Raw genomic sequence first — 18608 nt, 5'->3', positions numbered from 1 at the left:
GAAAGGATCTGTTAACAGAGTGTATGGTTTTATATATACAGACCAGGGGTGAACCAAATGTATGTGTGTTACTTGTAAAAATAATAATAAATACTAAAATAATAATAATATATATTAGAATCTTGTTTTAGTAAATTTGGGTCATTATTTGACTTGCTATTTTTACTTTGTCTAGGTCAGATTTGGCGAACTCTGATAGCGTACAAGAACTCTGGTCGCGTGAAGTATTTAAACAAATATGTAAAACAATCTGTATTCTTGATCTGAGGCAAAGGATCTGTTAACAGAGAATACGGCCCATACTCTTGACCTGGGGAAAGGATCTGTTAATAGAGTGTATGGTTTTATATATACAGACCAGGGGTGAACCAAATGTATATGTTACTTTTAAGATGCATGTTTAAAGTTGTTTTTCTCCTTTAAACAGAGATCTTGTTGGGATTTTTATTTTTGTTTGAATTGTAACTGTATTAAGTGTTGTTTAGAGTTTTTCTTAAGACCAAGCACAGTTGGTGGGCGGTCATAATGTATTAGGGTCAAAGGCTTCATGCGAGAGACTGACTTTTAAGGGTAAAGTGTTTTAAACGTCGGGGGCTCTGTGGTGCAATGGATAGCGCATTGGACTTCTAGGCAGGGGGAGGAAAAGCCATTCAAAGGTTGTGGGTTCGAGTCCCACCGAGTCGTTTTCTTTTTTCCCCAAACTCCCCGTCGACGGCTCACGGGAAGAGTTATTTGTACGGCCGCTCCTCCTCTTCTTCGTGGGAGTTTTGGCACTCGTCTCCCAGCCTTTCCTTTTATCCGGTCCTATTTCTGTAAAGACAGGGTCTCTGTGGCGCAATTGGCTAGCGCGTTCGGCTGTTAACTGAAAGGATGGTGGTTCTAGCCCACCCAGGGACAAATGTGTTCTTGATTGCCCCTGTTGTGGGTCTTGCCAGTGTGACAATGAGCTGTACCGCCGTCGGAGCTGGAAAATCTCGGAGAAATACAGTCCTCCGCTCCACCAACTGAGCTGTCAAAGGGTGAGCGAGTGGGCGGTTTTATTTGCGAGGAAGGCATGCGATGCCCCATTCTCACTCCCGTTCAGATACAAAAGAAGAAAGCCTTTGCTGACGCACCACTCTTTTAAGTCTCTACCTGGTGGTCTAGTGGCTTTCGATTCCCGGTCAGGGAACTTTAAGGTCCAGTGGAAACCTTTGACTAGCTGCGTCCTGCAACGTGGTCCTCATCTTTGACAGCGAGCAGAGGAAGCCAAGCTCTCCCTGGTGGTCTAGTGGCTAGGATTTGGCGCTCTCACTGCCGTGGCCCGGGTTCAATTCCCGGTCAGGGAATCTGTTTTTAGACCGCCATCAGAGTCCAAGAAGCTGGAAAATCTCTTCATTCTGGTGCCTTGAGAGCCTTTGCTGCATGTTGGGCATACCTTTCTAAGGTGCCTTTCGACCCCACCTTAAAGCACCTACTCGAAGAGAAAACAGAAGCCTGAGGCCGTCTGGTCCGATGAAGCAAGGCGCCGTGGCTTAGTTGGTCAAAGCAGCTGTCTAGTAAACAGGAGATCCTGAGTTCAAATCTCAGCGGTGCCTTTTTAGGCGCAGGTGTCAGCTCAATTTTGCATCCTTTGTCTCAAAGTCAGGCGTGCAACGGAGACAAAGGTTGCGCGCCACAAGTCACGCTCTGTGGTTTGAACACACAGCTCACACAGGGACTTGAACGCTGGACCCTTGCTCCTTCCATTGTTTCCTCAAAGTCAGGTACATAAGAGAGACCAATTTGGCCTGCTTCATCCCACGCTGCCTGAACAGCCTTCGCCCGAACAGGGACTTGAACCCTGGACCCTCAGATTAAAAGTCTGATGCTCTGCCGACTGAGCTATCCGGGCTCTGGAGTGGCAGGAAACGCTGAGCTTTTCGTGGAACATCTGCACGTACATCTCCTTCGCCACACAAACCCCGAGGGATCGTATGGCGAATCCCTCGCAAGCATGCCGGTGCACCTTCGACACAAAGAGCCTCTTTAAACGGTACTCTCAGCGCACTTTGCGGCACAACGGTTGCACATCAGACGCCAGGTCAGAACGTTGCCTCTTGAGCTCACAACTAGGCCTCGTGGCACAACGGTAGCGCGTCTGACTTGGTAGCGTCTTTTACTTACCTGGCAAAATCAAGGAAAAGCTATTCAAAGGTTGTGGGTTCGAGTCCCACCGAGTCGTTCCCTTTTTTCCACAAACTCCCCGTCGACGGCTCACGGGAAGAGTTATTTGTACGGCCGCTCCTCCTCTTCTTCGTGGGAGTTTTGGCACTCGTCTCCCAGCCTTTCCTTCAATTATCCGGTCCTATTTCTGTAAAGACAGGGTCTCTGTGGCGCAATTGGCTAGCGCGTTCGGCTGTTAACCGAAAGGATGGTGGTTCGTGCCCACCCAGGGACGAATGTGTTCTTGTTTGCCCCTGTTGTGGGTCTTGCCAGTGTGACAATGAGCTGTACCGCCGTCGGAGCTGGAAAATCTCGGAGAAATACAGTCCTCCGCTCCACCAACTGAGCTGTCAAAGGGTGAGCGAGTGGGCGGCTTTATTTGCGAGGAAGGCATGCGATGCCCCATTCTCACTCCCGTTCAGATACAAAAGAAGAAAGCCTTTGCTGACGCACCACTCTTCTAAGTCTCTCGCTGGTGGTCTAGTGGCTGGGATTCGGCGCTCTCGCCGCAGGCGGCCCGGTTTCGATTCCCAGTCAGCCAATTTGGCCCGCTTCATCCCACGCTGCCACGCGGTTTGAACAGCCTTCCCCCGAACAGGGACTTGAACCCTGGACCCTCAGATTAAAAGTCTGATGCTCTGCCGACTGAGCTATCCGGGCTCTGGAGTGGCAGGAAACGCTGAGCTTTTCGTGGAACATCTGCACGTACGTCTCCTTCGCCACACAAACCCCCAGGGATCGTATGGCGAATCCCTCGCAAGCATGCCGGTGCACCTTCGACACAAAGAGCCTCTTTAAACAAGTTAGGGATACTTTGACAATGTAAAGGGACAGTTAGGTTTTTACTGACAAACTTGGCATTAAATGATCAGCGAGAGACACAATCAAATACTGAGGGAAAGATAGACTGGCAGTTTATGGATTAACTCGTCTCTCTTAAGCTCGAATTGTGATTATTTTGTTACTTATGAGGTAACGGAGTTGAGGAAATTATTGTATGCGCGTTCCCAAAAGAGTTGGGTCTTTGTAGGCGCGTCCCATGATCGACTGCGGAGGGCGAGGATAGTTTGGCTTGAAAAAGGCCATATTTGTAGTTCACTACCACATGATATTGTAGTTCTTTTATTCTTCAATATTGTGACCATTTTACAGTGCTATGAGATTGTGCGACTGTTTAATAGTGCTATGTGATTTTGTGACTATATTCTAAAGTGCTGTGTGATTCTTGCTGCAGTAAATCATAAGAGTTGGCTACATAGCCTACCGTTATGAGATTTGTTACAGATACTTTGTATTCAGATACATTGTAATTCAGTATGGGTAATTTAGCTTCCACTACGAGAACGATAGAGACGTTGTTACCTGCGAACAGTCCAGCCAGATATATGTTTGAGCTACATGGAATTCAAGCAGTGTCAAGCATTGAGAAATGGCATGCGTGGACTAATAATGACCCGACACATTGTTTTCCGTTGGAGGGAACGTTTGATGTAAAAATATTGGAGAGTCTAAAAGCGGTTTTGAAAGACAAGGAAACAAGTGGGAAGTGTAAACAATTTGTCAGCTGGCCAATGTTTATGATATGGTTAACTGAAGCTTCTAGACGACGTGGCATTGTCTATCTAGAGAAAATACGGTCAGATCAAGCTAAAACTGATTCTGATAGAGAAGCTAGGAATGAGCAAAGGCGTCTTGGGAGACAGAGACAAGATGAACAGAAAAGTGAGCTAGAACGTTTTGAGCAAGACAAACAAGAGGCTGCTACAATTGAACTAGAGCAGTTTGAGAGACAGAGCATCCGGGAGTCATTGTTAAAACGTGATCAGATTGTTGCTATAGCTGTGGCTATGCAGAGAGCCAGAGATAGGGAAAATGCAGTTTTAGTGGAAGCAGCGGGTCAGGTGCAACCAGCACAGAACCTACAAGAGAAGGTTGAGGTTCATACCACAGAAAATATGATTGGTGAGGTTAGTCAGGAAGGCCTAAGAACAGAAGAAGCACTACTGCTTATGAGGTTGAGGAAAGGGTTCAGGTCAATCAAGCAGAGAGAGCCCCAACCATGAAAGGCCTGTAACTATCAGTTGAACCCCCAGGTATCAATGAACCCTATGTGTGCATATCCACGTCCTGATGTATGACAGCCTATGTACCTTATTGCCCATGGTCAGTGACTGAGCTGAGGGAGCTAAGAAAGGGATTTCCTGACATGAGAGGACTCAGCAACATTTCTAAGAGATTTGCAAATAGTTATCAATGCCATACATACTTTTATTGATTTGAATCAAGGGTTAGAGGTTGCACTCCAGCCCGGTGTGTTGAGAAATAGATTCCTGATGGTGTTTAATGGCAGTAATACCGGAGGGGTGTTGCTTGACTGGAGCAAAGTGTATGATTGCAAACAGAGAAAAGATGAGGATCCTACAGATTATCTGGAAAGACTTACTAGGATTTTTGAAAAACATTCTGGTTTTACAGCAGCTGCATCCCCATGCCACTTTGTCATGTGTTCATATGTGGATTGCTTCCTGAACTCAGGTAGAAGTTAAGAAACAGGTTCTACATTGGGAGAACAAAACTGTTGATATAATTATGGATTATGTCAAACATAATTGTACATTGATGCAGGAGAATGCAGAAAAGAAAGTTGAGAAATTAATGACATTGCAAATGAATGTCTTACAGAAAGAAAATAATATGTTTAAAGCAAAAAGGAGAGCCAGGGGCAGGCAGCAAGGGGAGTAAGAGATAGACAGGGATATGTGCATACTCTGTAAACAGATACGCCACAGGGCAGGCTATTGTCACAGTATACAGAAATAGTCAGTACCCTTCAGTCATATACTCCATACTACTGCACTCAACCCCTCCCGTTTTCTTCAGAACGAAGAGCTTGCTGTGGCCTGCTCAAGGACACTCAGACAGTAAACAGCCACCATCAAAAATAATAATACTCAAGAATAGGGGAGGCAGAGAGCTCCTCTTTTTCAAGTAAGACACAGAGCTACTAGGTTAGCCAGTTCAACAGTACACAGTACCCAAATCAATGAAATGATAGTGGTAGTTTCTGGGGTTCCTGTGGACACAACTGTCAGTTAGCTCTTATGGGTGGATAGATGGATCTTTGAAAGATGAACATGTATTTCTTTCAACTATGTAAAAGTAAGTAACAAGTAAATCTGTTGGAAAGGAATTTGTTGTGCAAACTGAACCGAAATGAAATGCACTACTGACTTTTTCTTATCTATTCCTTAGGATAAAGAACACTTGGCCTAGCAATCCCATACACATCCCCCAGCAGTGGAATGCAGAGATTTTAGCGACCGCAGATGTGGCCTTGCTAGAAGCTGGGCCTGAGCTTCTGTGGTCCACACACGCTAATCATATTGGGCGCATTAAGAATGCTACTGTGGAAGAAATTGCGATTTCCGGTGTGCTTACATTATTCACTAATCAATATAACTAGTCATTGGAAACTAGTTAGTATGTTCTCATGTAAGCTTGCTATTAATAAGAGTAGATTGTGTCTATGTGTCAGGGTTAATAGATGTTCGTGATCAGGAGAAAGTACTGGGTAAACGTCCTTTGTCATGACTACAAGGAGAGCGCCAACTATGATCTCTCTAGTCTGAGTGGTCATGTGTTGGGAGCTGTGAATCTCTTCCTCTGAGACTGTTGTAACGTCATTATTGCCTGACTGTCACTATCTATGTTTACATTCCTGTGCCCTATAAAAGATGGTCCTCCGGCTTTCAGAGCTGAGAGAGACATGATTGAGACCTAAGCCTGGTGTTGTCATTTATTGTCAGAGGTCTGGTTTTCTCTCCCAATCTGCAGATTGATAATACTTATTAAAATCCAGAACTCAACTCAACTTAGTCACTCCGTTTATGAAGTGACGGACAAAACACTTTCTTCATCAACTTGCACCTCCTGATTTTCCTGACTATCCGTCCGTCATTTTACGGATACCCCTTGGCTGTGATTGGTCCGTATTAAGAACCGCTTGCGTCAGGGGCGGGGTTGCCGTGACCAACAAGACGAACAGAATCCTTTGACCACCATTGCAAGTTTTTACAATTCATATTTCAGCTAAACAGTACATGTAAATCAGCATCTGAATTCAAATGTGACGAGAAATGGGCAGTATAGTTGCTGAAAATGTGCTTATTTATTGATATAACGGCTAATTTGTAAATTTGCTCCAACTTTTCCATAACCTAGCTAGCATCGCAGTGCAGCGCCACCTACTCTTCTGGCGGTGAATTGTTTTCAGCACCCATAGCCTTCGGAGTACTAATAGTCGATGAACAGCATCCTCACATTCAAGATGTCAATAACCTTCTGCCTAAAATATTGTTGACATTTCTGTCATTCTGACAAGACTATAAGCAGAGTTCATCTTCCTCATGTTGTGATGTATGCTATCAGCAGCCTGTTCACTCATGCTTGGACTAAGTTCCTCAAATCAGTCAGTGAACACTTGTGTCAACTACAGCTGCTGGGATTCTCTGCTAGTCGAGTCTGTCCTCTGTGACTTCAACCCCACTGTTAAGTCTGGGATCAGCATGTAGAATAAAGGAATATACAACATGGATCACTGTCCCAGCTGCTCTCTAGCCTGTGGACAATATGGAGGAATACTAACAGTGGATCTAAGGCTGGAGACTGGCTCTTCTGTTGTCATGGACTCTGATGAGGACGACACATGAGAGGTTCACCAGAGTAGGTCCTGAAACATGGAATAGGAATACAAGAAGGACCCAACTCACACGATGTTGGAGACAGAACCTCAGCTGTTGTTGAAGAGAGTGTAGTGCAGGATTGTGTAGTATGCTGTACTACAGTGCAGTGTTTTGTGAGTCCAGATTGTAGCAGACAGCAGCTGTGTGCTCTGGTAGAGCTGCAGCATCACAACACACAGAGGTTTTTGTACGGCGACTTAACCAGAGTCAATCACTGTGGTTGACTTTTGGTGGAGGCACCAGACTGGATGTTGGAAGTAAGTATCTGAAAACGATTGAATATTCTCTTTGTTTGTGTTAATATATCTTTACATCACCTGGCACTTCTCAGAATATATTTTTTTTCAACAATTATTGAAAATTATTAATATTATTATTAACAATTATTTTAGAATTTTTGATTGAAAATAAATGTGAAACTCAAAGGTTTTTTCATTATTCACTAAAGTAGCTATTAAAAGGGATCACTCAGGAAGTATTCTTGCTTTTTGAACAACTTAACTAAAGTCTAAAGAAGCTGTGAATTCAGCAGCAATAGGAGGGAGGTTTTTGTACGGGCAGTGATAGGGATTGTATTACTGTGGTACACATTTGGTGGCGGTACCAGACTGGATGTTGGAAGTAAGTGAAAAACTTGACTTAAATGGATGTAACTTTTTGAGTGTCTGCTTTTTTATAGAAATGTCGAGATTTTTTTTTTTTCAGTGTTCACTTCTATTTAGTATTTTATTTTATTGAAACCAGTATGGTTAGACCATTCCAACCTTAGAGATCATACTTTTTTTTTTCTTCATTGATCTACTTTCTATTGAATCCTTTAAAACAGCTTGATCACAAAGTTTCTTGTGTTCTTGCTTTATGTTAAAGCCGTTTGTTCATGGGTGGATTTTCTCATCATTTAACACAATTTGACATGTGGTTTTTGGTTATGTAAGCCCTTTCATTTTGATATCTATACTTATGTTAATATCTATTTTGTCAATTCATGAAATACACTGTAGATTTAGACATTTTGCCAGGCTCAATTTGTTACATCCTATACCTGAAATGACATTGTCATTTCCTGAAAGAACACCTTCATTTGTTTCCTTATATATCAATATACTAACTCATGTTCATGTATTAAATCGCATTAATCGGTTTGATGACACTATGAAAACTTATTGATGTTTTCAAACTGATCCTAAGGTTCGAGTCGTTGGTTGAAATAGCAGAAGTCCATCTCTGCCGTCAAAGACAATCTCTTAAACTGCTGTGTAGTTGTGGAATCTGACGTATTGTGTTTGTCTCCAGGCAACCGTGCCCCCACCCTGACGGTGCTGCCCCCCTCCAGTGAGGAACTGTCCAGTAAGAGTAGGGCCACGCTGATGTGTCTGGCCAACAAGGGCTTCCCCTCAGACTGGACACTCAGCTGGAAGGTGGACGGGAGCAGCAAGAAGGGCCAGGAGGCCAGCAGGGGGCTCCTGGAGAAGGACGGCCAGTACAGCTGGAGCAGCACCCTGACTCTCACTGCCCAGGAGTGGGCCAAGGTGCTGGAGGTGACCTGTGAGGCCCACCAAAGCTCCCAGCCTACGGTCACTCACACCCTGAAGAGAGAGCAGTGTTCTGAGTAGCCCCAGGCTCACACAGCCCTGTGGAGAGGGGCTGCTTCCTCTGCTGGGACTCTGTTCTGTGCTCAGCCATTCTCTGTCCCCCTGATGGCTCACATGCAGACTAACAGGGAGCTTTGTTAGAGTCCACTTGTCGCTGCTGTTTGTAGACTGAGGTGTTATCAGTGCTAAAGTTGACGTGTTCTGCTTTTGGTCACTATTCACTCTGTTAGTTGGCTTTGCTTTGATGCTGGAATGTTGTTATTTTATTGGACAATAAAGATTTCTTGTTGAACTTGAAACTGCTGAATTTTGACTTTATTCATATGAATATTGATTGCAGTAATCCAAAAATAGGATTGTACATTGAAAATATCTCATTACAACACACTATTGTTGTCAGATAACAAAAGTAATAAAAAATAATGATAGATTATCAACCATTACTGTTTCACTGAAACTACAACTGTAACTGAATGTAGATATATCCATCCAATATATTATCACTTATATTTTACCTGTCATCATGACAAAACATATAGCTTTACAGGAGAGCTTACATTTTACCACCATGATAACATGAGATTGTGGTGTTCACACAGTATGGACAGACTCAACCAAATCAGATTCAGTCTGAATAACGTTTGATTTCAATTATTAAATTATTATTATTAAATTTATTAAATTTATTTATTCTGCTGTGATACAAAGGGTCCTTAATCTGTAGGACCTTTAATCTTATAATTAAGTGATAATCTTTCTTAATCCCCTGGGGCCAAGTGAGCATCTGGTGACAGTGCTGCTCTATTCTGGGAGTAGCAAAACCAGCCACCCTGACTATGCAAATCTCAGTTTCACTCCCACAGCTCCAATGTACAGTTGAACAGTTGAGTATAAAATACCCCGGCCTGGGCCAGGTGTGAGGGGGGCTGGTTTCATTAATATGGGGGAAGAGGAGGGGGGGCTTGTGAGTCATCTAACTCCTGTCTGAGATGAATGTAACACAGGAATGGAAGTGGTGACTTCCTCTCAAGTCTTCATGTCAGAGTTCTGACAGGAACTGTGATCTGATGTATAAAACGTGATGACAGAAGTAAAGTGTATGGTGATGTCAGATATTAGGTTTCAGTGAGACAGATGACAGAGGTAGAAAGGTAGTTGATCGTCATGGGGATGAAGATGATAATTAGGAAGGCTGACTAGGATGATTGTGGTATTTTGAAAAAACATGTTATACCTTTTAAATTACTGTCCAGTAATTATTCAGTATCAGGGATGTCGACCAGCCTGATGAATGTATAACAGTTTCTGATGAACACTAAGTCTGAATGAGAGAGTCAGTGAAGACATGTTTCATACATATATATATATAAAGATAATGTTTTGTACTTCTATAAGTGATTTCATATCTAAACGTCATGAGCCTAAACGTTTTCAGGACTGCTTTGACATGAGTGTGGGTTGGTTGACATATGAATGTAGTATCTGTTAACTACATCTGTTTAGTTACTATGCTGTTGCTAAGCAGTAATGTATCAAGGCAGTGTTATGTTATGACACCTAATAGGAAATGCACCTGCGCACTATTTGTGGGGTTGTAGTGTTCACTGGGTTTTGTGGTTTGACTAAACGACACAAACCGTACTCCTGTCTCCTGCCTTGTTATTTACACAAATATTACATTGAACACCACTGATATATTTAGCTCAGTGTGACAAAGTCCAGTCAGTGTTCCATGTCACTTTCTCTTCCCTCTCAGCACCTGCAGTAGGTCTCAGCTGTAGCAGTGCTACAGCAGTGCAGTCTGACGAGGGGAGGTTTTTGTACGACTCTGTATCACTGTGTGAACACGTACACACTGTTAGTGTAGTGTTCACTCTGACAGTAGTAATCTCCTGCATCTTCAGCCTGGACTCCACTGATGGTCAGAGTGAAGTCACTATGTGATCCTGTACCACCGAATCTAGATGGAGTCCCAGACTGAAGTGTTGTAGTGTAGTAAATGAGGAGTTTAGGAGCTTCTCCAGGTCTCTGGAGGTACCAGGCTAGATGGGGAGTAGAGCCTCCTGCACCATACACATCACTGCTGGTTTTACACTGCAGAGAGACGGTCTGTCCTGGGAGAACAGCTTTCACTGCAGGAGTCTGAGTCACAGTGATCTGTCCTCTGGACTCTGGGTGTGAAAAGAGAAACAAAACATACACATAGCAAAAAACAGTTAACATCAGAGGTAATACTGATTGACAAATTCTGTATCTCTTACATGACAGAACTCTCTTACCCTGTATGTAGACAGCTAGAGTCCAGATGAAGATGGTGATCAGAGTCATGGTTGTTGTGAGTTCTGTTGTCATGAAGGACAGCTCTCAGTCATGAAGTGTTAAACTCACAGGACTATAAACACTCCCAGACCACTGAAGCATGTGCTGCCTATGCAAAGTGTCCTCTCTGTAGTTCAACAGACTGGCTCATTACTACACTCATTATATCACAAACGCAAACACTCATTATGCCACATTCCACAAATGAATGCAGAACAAGTATAAGTGCTTTTCAGGTTCCACTATGGACAGTGACAAGGGCAAAGCTTCCTGTTTACATTTACATTTACACATTTACATTTATTCATTTAGCAGACGCTTTTATCCAAAGCGACTTCCAAGAGAGAGCTTTACAAAGTGCATAGGTCACTGATCATAACAACGAGATAGCCACAAAAACATTGCGAGTAGCCAAAACATGAAGCACACATTGTGAACAACCAAAATAAGTGCCAAAGGGAAGAACCATAAGAGCATGTAGTTAAACAAGTTACAATTAAACAAAATGAACTGCTATAAGTGCAAGTGTACCTGTGGAAAAAGCAAGCAACAATAATAAAAACAATATATCACAGCGAGTACAAAAATTTAAGTCAGTTACCACTAACCACAAGAGCAACAAGTCTCTAAGCAAGAGTCATTGTGATCCTTGAGGAAACTAACATCGGGTCAAGCGAACCATTCCTAAGTACCGTTGTACTCCCGGAACAAGTGTGTCTTGAGCCTTTTCTTGAAGGTGGAGAGACAGTCAGTGTCTCTGATGGGGGTGGGGAGTTGATTCCACCACTGGGGGGCCAGACAGGAGAAGAGCTTGTGTTGGGACCGGGCGGCCTTGAGCGGTGGGACCACCAGGCGGTTGTCTGAAGAAGACCGTAGGTGACGGGTGGGGGTGTAAGGCTTCAGGAGAGACTTGATGTAGACGGGTGCAGTCCCGTTCACTGCTCGGAAGGTCAATACCAGGGTCTTGAATCTGATACGGGCCATGATAGGTAGCCAGTGGAGAGAGATGAGGAGCGGGGTAACATGGGAGCGTCTGGGTAGATTGTAGACCAGGCGGGCCGCTGCGTTCTGAATCCTCTGAAGAAGGCGGGTTGCACATGCTGGGAGACCAGCGAGCAGCGAGTTGCAATAGTCCAACTTGGAGAGGACAAGTGCTTGGACTAGCAGCTGGGTGGAGTGCTCAGACAGGTATCTCCTGATCTTCCGGATGTTGTAGAGGGTGAATCTACCCGACCGGGAGACCGCAGCAATGTGGGCCGTGAGGGAGAGCTCGTCGTCCATGGTAACCCCAAGGTTCCTGGCAGAGGATGAAGGGGTCACCGTCGCAGATCCCAGGGTGATTGAGAGATCGTGGGAGATGGAGGGTTTAGCCGGGATGATGAGAAGTTCTGTTTTGGCGAGGTTCAGCTGGAGGTGGTGCTCGGTCATCCAGGCGGAGATGTCTGTGAGGCAGGCCTCAATCCTAGCTGAGATACCCGGATCGGTCGGGGGGAACGACAGGTACAGCTGCGTGTCGTCAGCGTAGCAGTGGTAGGAGAAGCCATGGGAGGTGATGATTGGTCCAAGTGAGGTGGTGTACAGAGAGAAGAGGAGGGGTCCAAGGACGGAGCTGTTAGTCCTGTTAGTCTACATGTTATAAATGAGCAGGATAGAGAGCAGCTGAGCACAGAACAATTCCTGTAAGTAAAGAGGCTTTAAAGAAAACTTGAAAACTGGCAGAATTAACAAATCATATACTGTACAAAGTAAATTACAAAATCTGTGTCAGTACTCCTTAAGAACTTCAAGTAAGTCATTTTGAAAAGAGTATCCTGAAGCTTGTTAATCATATTGATACAATGATAGTAAGATGTTTTGGTTAGGCTTCTTTCCTGTATCAACAAGGTCATAGATCATGTGTGAGCATTTGTATGGTAATAGTTTACATCCCACTATATTACGGCACAACAGTGACGGCATATTAATAAAGGAAACCAGAGACAAGGCAAGAACAAACTATATTGTGGTGCTCCTTGTATTCTTCGTTCAAAACACACATCAATTCCTGGGGATACATATCTCCGTTCTTCTCTTCCTCCTTTTGTAGCCTCAATCTGGACCTTCAGGGTACAAAAACAGTGATTAGTGCAATCCTTTTCAGCTGGTCACCCTGGCCTTTACTCTGCCTTGCCCCCCAGTAGAGGGCTCAGTAGGCCTGTATAAGTCCTCTGCCCTCTTACATAACCCCCCCACACCTAAAGGGTCTAGCGCCAGCCCCTAACGGTCACAGCGAGACAGCGCGTCCGCATTCCCATGCAACTTCCCTGGTTTACAGTACCAGTCAAAAGTTTGGACACATTTGACTGGTACTGTATGCACAACGTCAAACTTGTCAAAAGGCCTGTAACGCCAGAAACCACCTTGTAACCCTACTGTTGGAGTCCGTCTGTCCCGCCACCCACTTTAGGGGGGCGTGGTCCGTGACTAGGCGGAAACTTCTTCCTAAAAGGTAGTACCTCAAGTATTCCAGTGCCCATTTAATATCTTAAAGGCTTCCCTTTCCACGGCGGCATACTTCCGTTCTCTGTTGGAAAGCATGCGACTGATATACACGACGGGATGCGCCTCCTCTCCCTCACCCTGCGACAGCACCGCCCCTATCCCAGTGTCTGAGGCATCTGGAAACACGGAAAAAGGCTGTTAAAGTCAGGCATTCTCAACACAGGGTTTGTACACAACAAGGATTTCAGGCTAGTAAAAGCCCATTCCGTAGCGTCCGTCCATACCGCCCATACTGGCTTATAGTCCTTGGTCAGGTCTGTTAGTGGGGTTGCTATGGTAGCATAATTAGGGATGAAGCGCCTGTAATACCCTGTCAGTCCTAGGAAGGCGCGCACTGCCTTCTTTGTGGTTGGTCTCGGCCACTGTCTCACCGCCTCCGTCTTTGCCTTCTGTGGCTGGCGGTCCTCTCGCTGGCCTCTCTCGCCTCCCAGCATTCACCAAAGCTTCGGTGGCACCACATGCGTCAATAGCCTTTACAAGGTTGTCCATGCACTGTGGGTCACTCTGGCTCACCGTTCTGAGCAAACTCGTTGGTAGCTTCCTCAAACACTTGTCGATTGCAATAGTCTCGAACACTTTGGCTACTGATTGGGCCAACCCCAACCAGCCTTTAACTAGCCGTGCCAACTGGAAGAGTTGCCCTCGCCGGAGACTCACCCTCTGTATAGGTTCACCCGTGGAATATTTGTGCTGTTCCCGGGGTGTTAGGTGATACCGGGCTAAGATCTCAGTTTTCAGGCGGTGGTAGCCCACCTCAGCGTCCTCACTTCAATCATAATATGCAGCCTGTGCTGGTCCTGTTAGTAAAGGCGCAATCAGCCCTACCCATTCATCACCTGGCCATCCCTCTCTTCTAGCTGTCCTCTTGAACGCTGTGAGGTATGCTTCGATGTCATCCTCACTGGACAGTCTGGGGATGAGGGTGTTCACCCTTGGGGGGGCCTTCCGCGGTTCTGGCCTTTCTCTAGCCATATCATGTTGGATTGTCTCTAATAACAGCGTCTGTTTGGCCGCACACGCCGCCAGCTGGGCCAGGATTGCCTAGCTCATGTTGGTCGGTCTTTCTTCGACCTTATCCGGGGGAACTTGGTTAAAGGCTCAAGACGCACTAGTTCCGGGAGTACAACGGTACTTAGGAATGGTTTGCTGGACCCCATGTTAGTTTCCTCAAGGATCACAATGACTCTTGCTTAGAGCCTTGCTGCTCTTGTTGGTTAGTGGTAACTGATTTAAATTGTTGAAATATGTTTTACTGTTGCTTGCTTTTCTACAGGTACACTTGCACTTATAGCGATTCATGTTGTTTAATTGTAACTTGTTTAACTACATGCTCTTGTGGTTCTTCCCTTTGGCACTTATTTTGGTTGTTCACAATATGTGCTTCATGTTTTGGCTATCCGCAAGTTTTTTTGGGGCTATCTTGTTGTTATCAGTGACCTATGCACTTTGTAAAGCTCTCTCTTGGAAGTCGCATTGGATAAAAGCGTCTGCTAAATGAATAAATGTAAATGTAATGTAAATGTAAACACTCGCATTCTCCACCAATGTGAGCGTTTGTATGGTAATAGTTTTCATCCCACTATATTACGGCACAACAGTGACGGCATATTAATAAAGAAAACCAGAGACACGGCAAAAACGATATTGTGGTGCTAGGGAGTCAGGTGGCTGAGCGGTGAGGGAATCGGGCTAGTAATCCGAAGGTTGCCAGTTCGATTCCCGGTCATGCCAACTGACGTTGTGTCCTTGGGCAAGGCACTTCACCCTACTTGCCTCGGGGGAATGTCCCTGTACTTACTGTAAGTCGCTCTGGATAAGAGCGTCTGCTAAATGACTAAATGTAAATGTAAATGCTCCTTGTATTCTTCATTCAATACACACATCAATTCCTGGGGATACATATATTAACAGTTCCATCCCCTCGCCCCCTTCTACGTTCTTCTCTTCCTCCTTTTGTAGCCTCAATCCGCACCTTCAGGGTACAAACACAGTGATTAGATAAATTATTTTCAGCTAGTCACCCTGGCGATGCCTTTACTCCGCAGAGTACACTGACAAGAACAGGTCAGTTCGGGGTCTTCGTTCCTTGGTGCCCAATCCACCTGTCACCTGTCTTTCCTCTCTCAGGTAGTGCTTTCTCCCTCTGTCTTGCTGTGTATCTGCTTTTGTAGGCAGAGAGGCTGTTAAGGGAATGAGGTGCAGCGTTGCTGTTCCTCAATGAGCTGAGGAGAGGGAAACTTAGTGGTGGAGGTGGTGTGTCTGGTGCTGAACATGGAGAGCTTGGGTGCTGGGTGGAGGTGGTGTGTCTGGTGCTGAAGGCACCAAGGGAGCTCAGTCTCAGTGAGGTTGCCGCACATATCAACATCTTAACTCATCATGTACTGTCAGTCTCTACTGTCTCCTCACTGTATCAAGCTGGAAGCCTTGTGTCATTTAAATAGAACTAAGTCAAATCTGAAACATGTGTAAGAGGGCAGAGGACTTACACAGGCCTACTACGCCCTCTACTGGGGGATACACTGCAGAGAGACTGTCTGTCCTGGGAGAACAACTGTCACTGCAGGAGTCTGAGTCACAGTGATCTGTCCTCTGGACTCAACAAAAGAGACAACGTAGAGCTTGTTAAACACAATGTTGAACATGACAACATTTGAAATGTTTTGACTTTGAAAAGACATGCATCTGTACAGTATACTTAAACACCTTTTTTAGGAATGTCATTGACTTCTTACCCTGAATGAAAAGAGTTAGGATCCACACAACGCTGATAATCAAAGTCATGATTGTTGTGGGTTCTGATGATATGAAGAACAGCTCTCAGTCATGAAGTGTTGTACTCACATATAAACACTCCCAGACTACTGAAGCTCATACATTCAGTATGCAAATAAGTCCTGTATCTATTTCAGTTACTGGGGATGTTCCCTGGAGATCTGAACATGATTATGTCCTTCTCCTCAATAGTGTTAAGTATGTCTATACGGATATTAAATGTAACCATGAAAACATTTGTACAAATTAATATCTTTGAATAAGAATACAAAGAGTGCTTTGTAATTCATGTCTAATGTATTATAAGTGGATCATTCCTAAATGTGTTGAGAAGTTGAAAGACAGTCAGACATTCAAGTTCAAGTCTTTTATTGTCAGATGCACAGAACAACACAAGGTCAGACTGGGAACTGAAATTATTAGGACAAGACAACGAAAAGCAACCTGGCATAACATAACATATACCGTATTTTCCGGATTATAAATCGCACTTTTTTTTCATAATTTGGCTGGTCCTGCGATTTATAGTCAGGTGCGACTTACATATAAAAATATATATAATTTAACATGTTTTAAAATGTTAATTCATACTGACTGACATGAACCAACGGATAAACATTACCGTCTACAGCCGCATTCAATGGATTCAGTGATGTGGAATGAGATCGGGAGCTTGGTGAACTAGCTTACCGGTACCTTGTTGGACTCGCTGGCTGTAGCTGAACAACTGTTAATGTGTTACGTTAACATACCGGACACCTATTCATCCTGTTGTTCTGTGTGCTATTGTGTAGTTGAATAACTTGCCTTTCCAGATTAAATGTCTGTTCTTGGTCTGTTCTGGTTCATCATCGGCTTCCCGATGATGAACTCAGCAGACCGGGCCACACTACGTAGGGCCTTGCGGCCCCTGTCTGTGCAGCTCCCATACCACACTGTGATGCAACCAGTCAGTATGCTCTCTATAGTGCATCTGTAAAAGTTAGTGAGGATGACTGAGTCCATGCCAAACTTCTTCAGTCTCCTCAAGAAGAAGAGGCGTTTCCGAGCTGCTTTGACCACCTTGTCCGTGTGAGCAGACCAGGTGAGATCATTGCTGATGTTCACCCCGAGGAACCTGAAGCAGCTGACCTTTTCCACTTCGGATCCATTGATGTGAAGGGGTGCGTGCTCCTCCTCCTGCCGCCTCCTATATTCCACATTTACATTTAGTCATTTAGCAGACACTCTTATCCAAAGCGACTTAAGGCCGATTTATACTACTCCGTTTTCACGGAGACGGACACAGGGAACGCCCTCTCCGATGTGTAACGCCCTCGGAGAGCCCCTCGGAGAGCTCTACGTTGTGGAAGAAATTGCGATTTCCGGTGTGCTTACATTATTCACTAATCAATATAACTAGTCATTGGATACTAGTTAGTATGTTCTCATGTAAGCTTGCTATTAATAAGAGTAGATTGTGTCTATGTGTCAGGGTTAATAGATGTTTGTGATCAGGAGAAAGTACTGGGTAAACGTCCTTTGTCATGACTACAAGGAGAGCGCCAACTATGATCTCTCTAGTCTGAGTGGTCATGTGTTGGGAGCTGTGAATCTCTTCCTCTGAGACTGTTGTAACGTCATTACTGCCTGACTGTCACTATCTATGTTTACATTCCTGTGCCCTATAAAAGATGGTCCTCCGGCTTTCAGAGCTGAGAGAGACATGATTGAGACCTAAGCCTGGTGTTGTGTTGTCATTTATTGTCAGAGGTCTGGTTTTCTCTCCCAATCTGCAGATTGATAATACTTATTAAAATCCAGAACTCAACTCAACTTAGTCACTCCGTTTATGAAGAGACGGAAAAAACACTTTTTTCATCAACGTGCACCTCCTGATTTTCCCAACTATCCGTCCGTCCGTCATTTTACGGATACCCCTTGGCTGTGATTGGTCCGTATTAAGAACCGCTTGCGTCAGGGGCGGGGGCGGGGTTGCCGTGACCAACAAGACAAACAGAATCCTTTGACCGCCATTGCAAGTTTTTACAATTCATATTTCAGCTAAACAGTACATGTAAATCAGCATCTGAATTAAAATGTGACGAGAAATGGGCAGTGTAGTTGCTGAAAATGTGCTTATTTATTGATGAAACGGCTCATTTGTAAATTTGCTCCGACTTTTCCATAACCTAGCTAGCATCGCAGTGCAGCGCCACCTACTCTTCTGGCGGTGAATTGTTTTCAGCACCCATAGCCTTCGGAGTACTAATAGTCGATGAACAGCATCCTCACATTCAGGATGTCAATAACCTTCTGCCTAAAATATTGTTGACATTTCTGTCATTCTGACAAGACTATAAGCAGAGTTCATCTTCTTCATGTGGTGATGTATGCTATCAGCAGCCTGTTCACTCATGCTTGGACTAAGTTCCTCAAATCAGTCAGTGAACACTTGTGTCAAATACAGCTGCTGGGA

General features: G+C 44.5%; 6 non-coding genes and 2 gene segments (V, D, J or C); 5 read left to right on the top strand and 3 right to left on the bottom strand.

Moving 5' to 3' along the window:
* Nucleotides 1-823: 823 nt before the first annotated feature.
* On the top strand, nucleotides 824-897 carry trnan-guu (transfer RNA asparagine (anticodon GUU)). Its single transcript has one exon. It is a non-coding gene; the product is annotated as a tRNA-Asn (tRNA).
* A 359-nt stretch (nucleotides 898-1256) lies between these two features.
* trnae-cuc (transfer RNA glutamic acid (anticodon CUC)) lies at nucleotides 1257-1328 on the top strand. The gene has a single exon. It is a non-coding gene; the product is annotated as a tRNA-Glu (tRNA).
* A 175-nt stretch (nucleotides 1329-1503) lies between these two features.
* On the top strand, nucleotides 1504-1577 carry trnat-agu (transfer RNA threonine (anticodon AGU)). Its single transcript has one exon. It is a non-coding gene; the product is annotated as a tRNA-Thr (tRNA).
* Nucleotides 1578-1800: 223 nt separating this feature from the next.
* Nucleotides 1801-1873, bottom strand: trnak-uuu (transfer RNA lysine (anticodon UUU)). The gene has a single exon. It is a non-coding gene; the product is annotated as a tRNA-Lys (tRNA).
* Nucleotides 1874-2345: 472 nt separating this feature from the next.
* trnan-guu (transfer RNA asparagine (anticodon GUU)) lies at nucleotides 2346-2419 on the top strand. The gene has a single exon. It is a non-coding gene; the product is annotated as a tRNA-Asn (tRNA).
* Nucleotides 2420-2771: 352 nt separating this feature from the next.
* trnak-uuu (transfer RNA lysine (anticodon UUU)) lies at nucleotides 2772-2844 on the bottom strand. Its single transcript has one exon. It is a non-coding gene; the product is annotated as a tRNA-Lys (tRNA).
* A 4201-nt stretch (nucleotides 2845-7045) lies between these two features.
* Nucleotides 7046-8810, top strand: LOC134007154 (Ig kappa-b4 chain C region-like). The segment is given in 2 exon segments: nucleotides 7046-7183; nucleotides 8220-8810. A coding segment is annotated over 1 exon segment (246 nt).
* A 1541-nt stretch (nucleotides 8811-10351) lies between these two features.
* Nucleotides 10352-10870, bottom strand: LOC134007151 (Ig kappa chain V region BS-5-like). The segment is given in 2 exon segments: nucleotides 10352-10689; nucleotides 10798-10870. Coding segments are annotated over 2 exon segments (411 nt in total).
* Between the last annotated feature and the right edge of the window lie 7738 nt (nucleotides 10871-18608).

The sequence above is a fragment of the Osmerus eperlanus genome, chromosome 21 (assembly GCF_963692335.1).
Source record: "Osmerus eperlanus chromosome 21, fOsmEpe2.1, whole genome shotgun sequence".
NCBI lineage: Eukaryota > Metazoa > Chordata > Actinopteri > Osmeriformes > Osmeridae > Osmerus > Osmerus eperlanus.
Note: the sequence above shows the minus strand (reverse complement) of the source record. Positions and strands in the feature narration are given on the sequence as shown.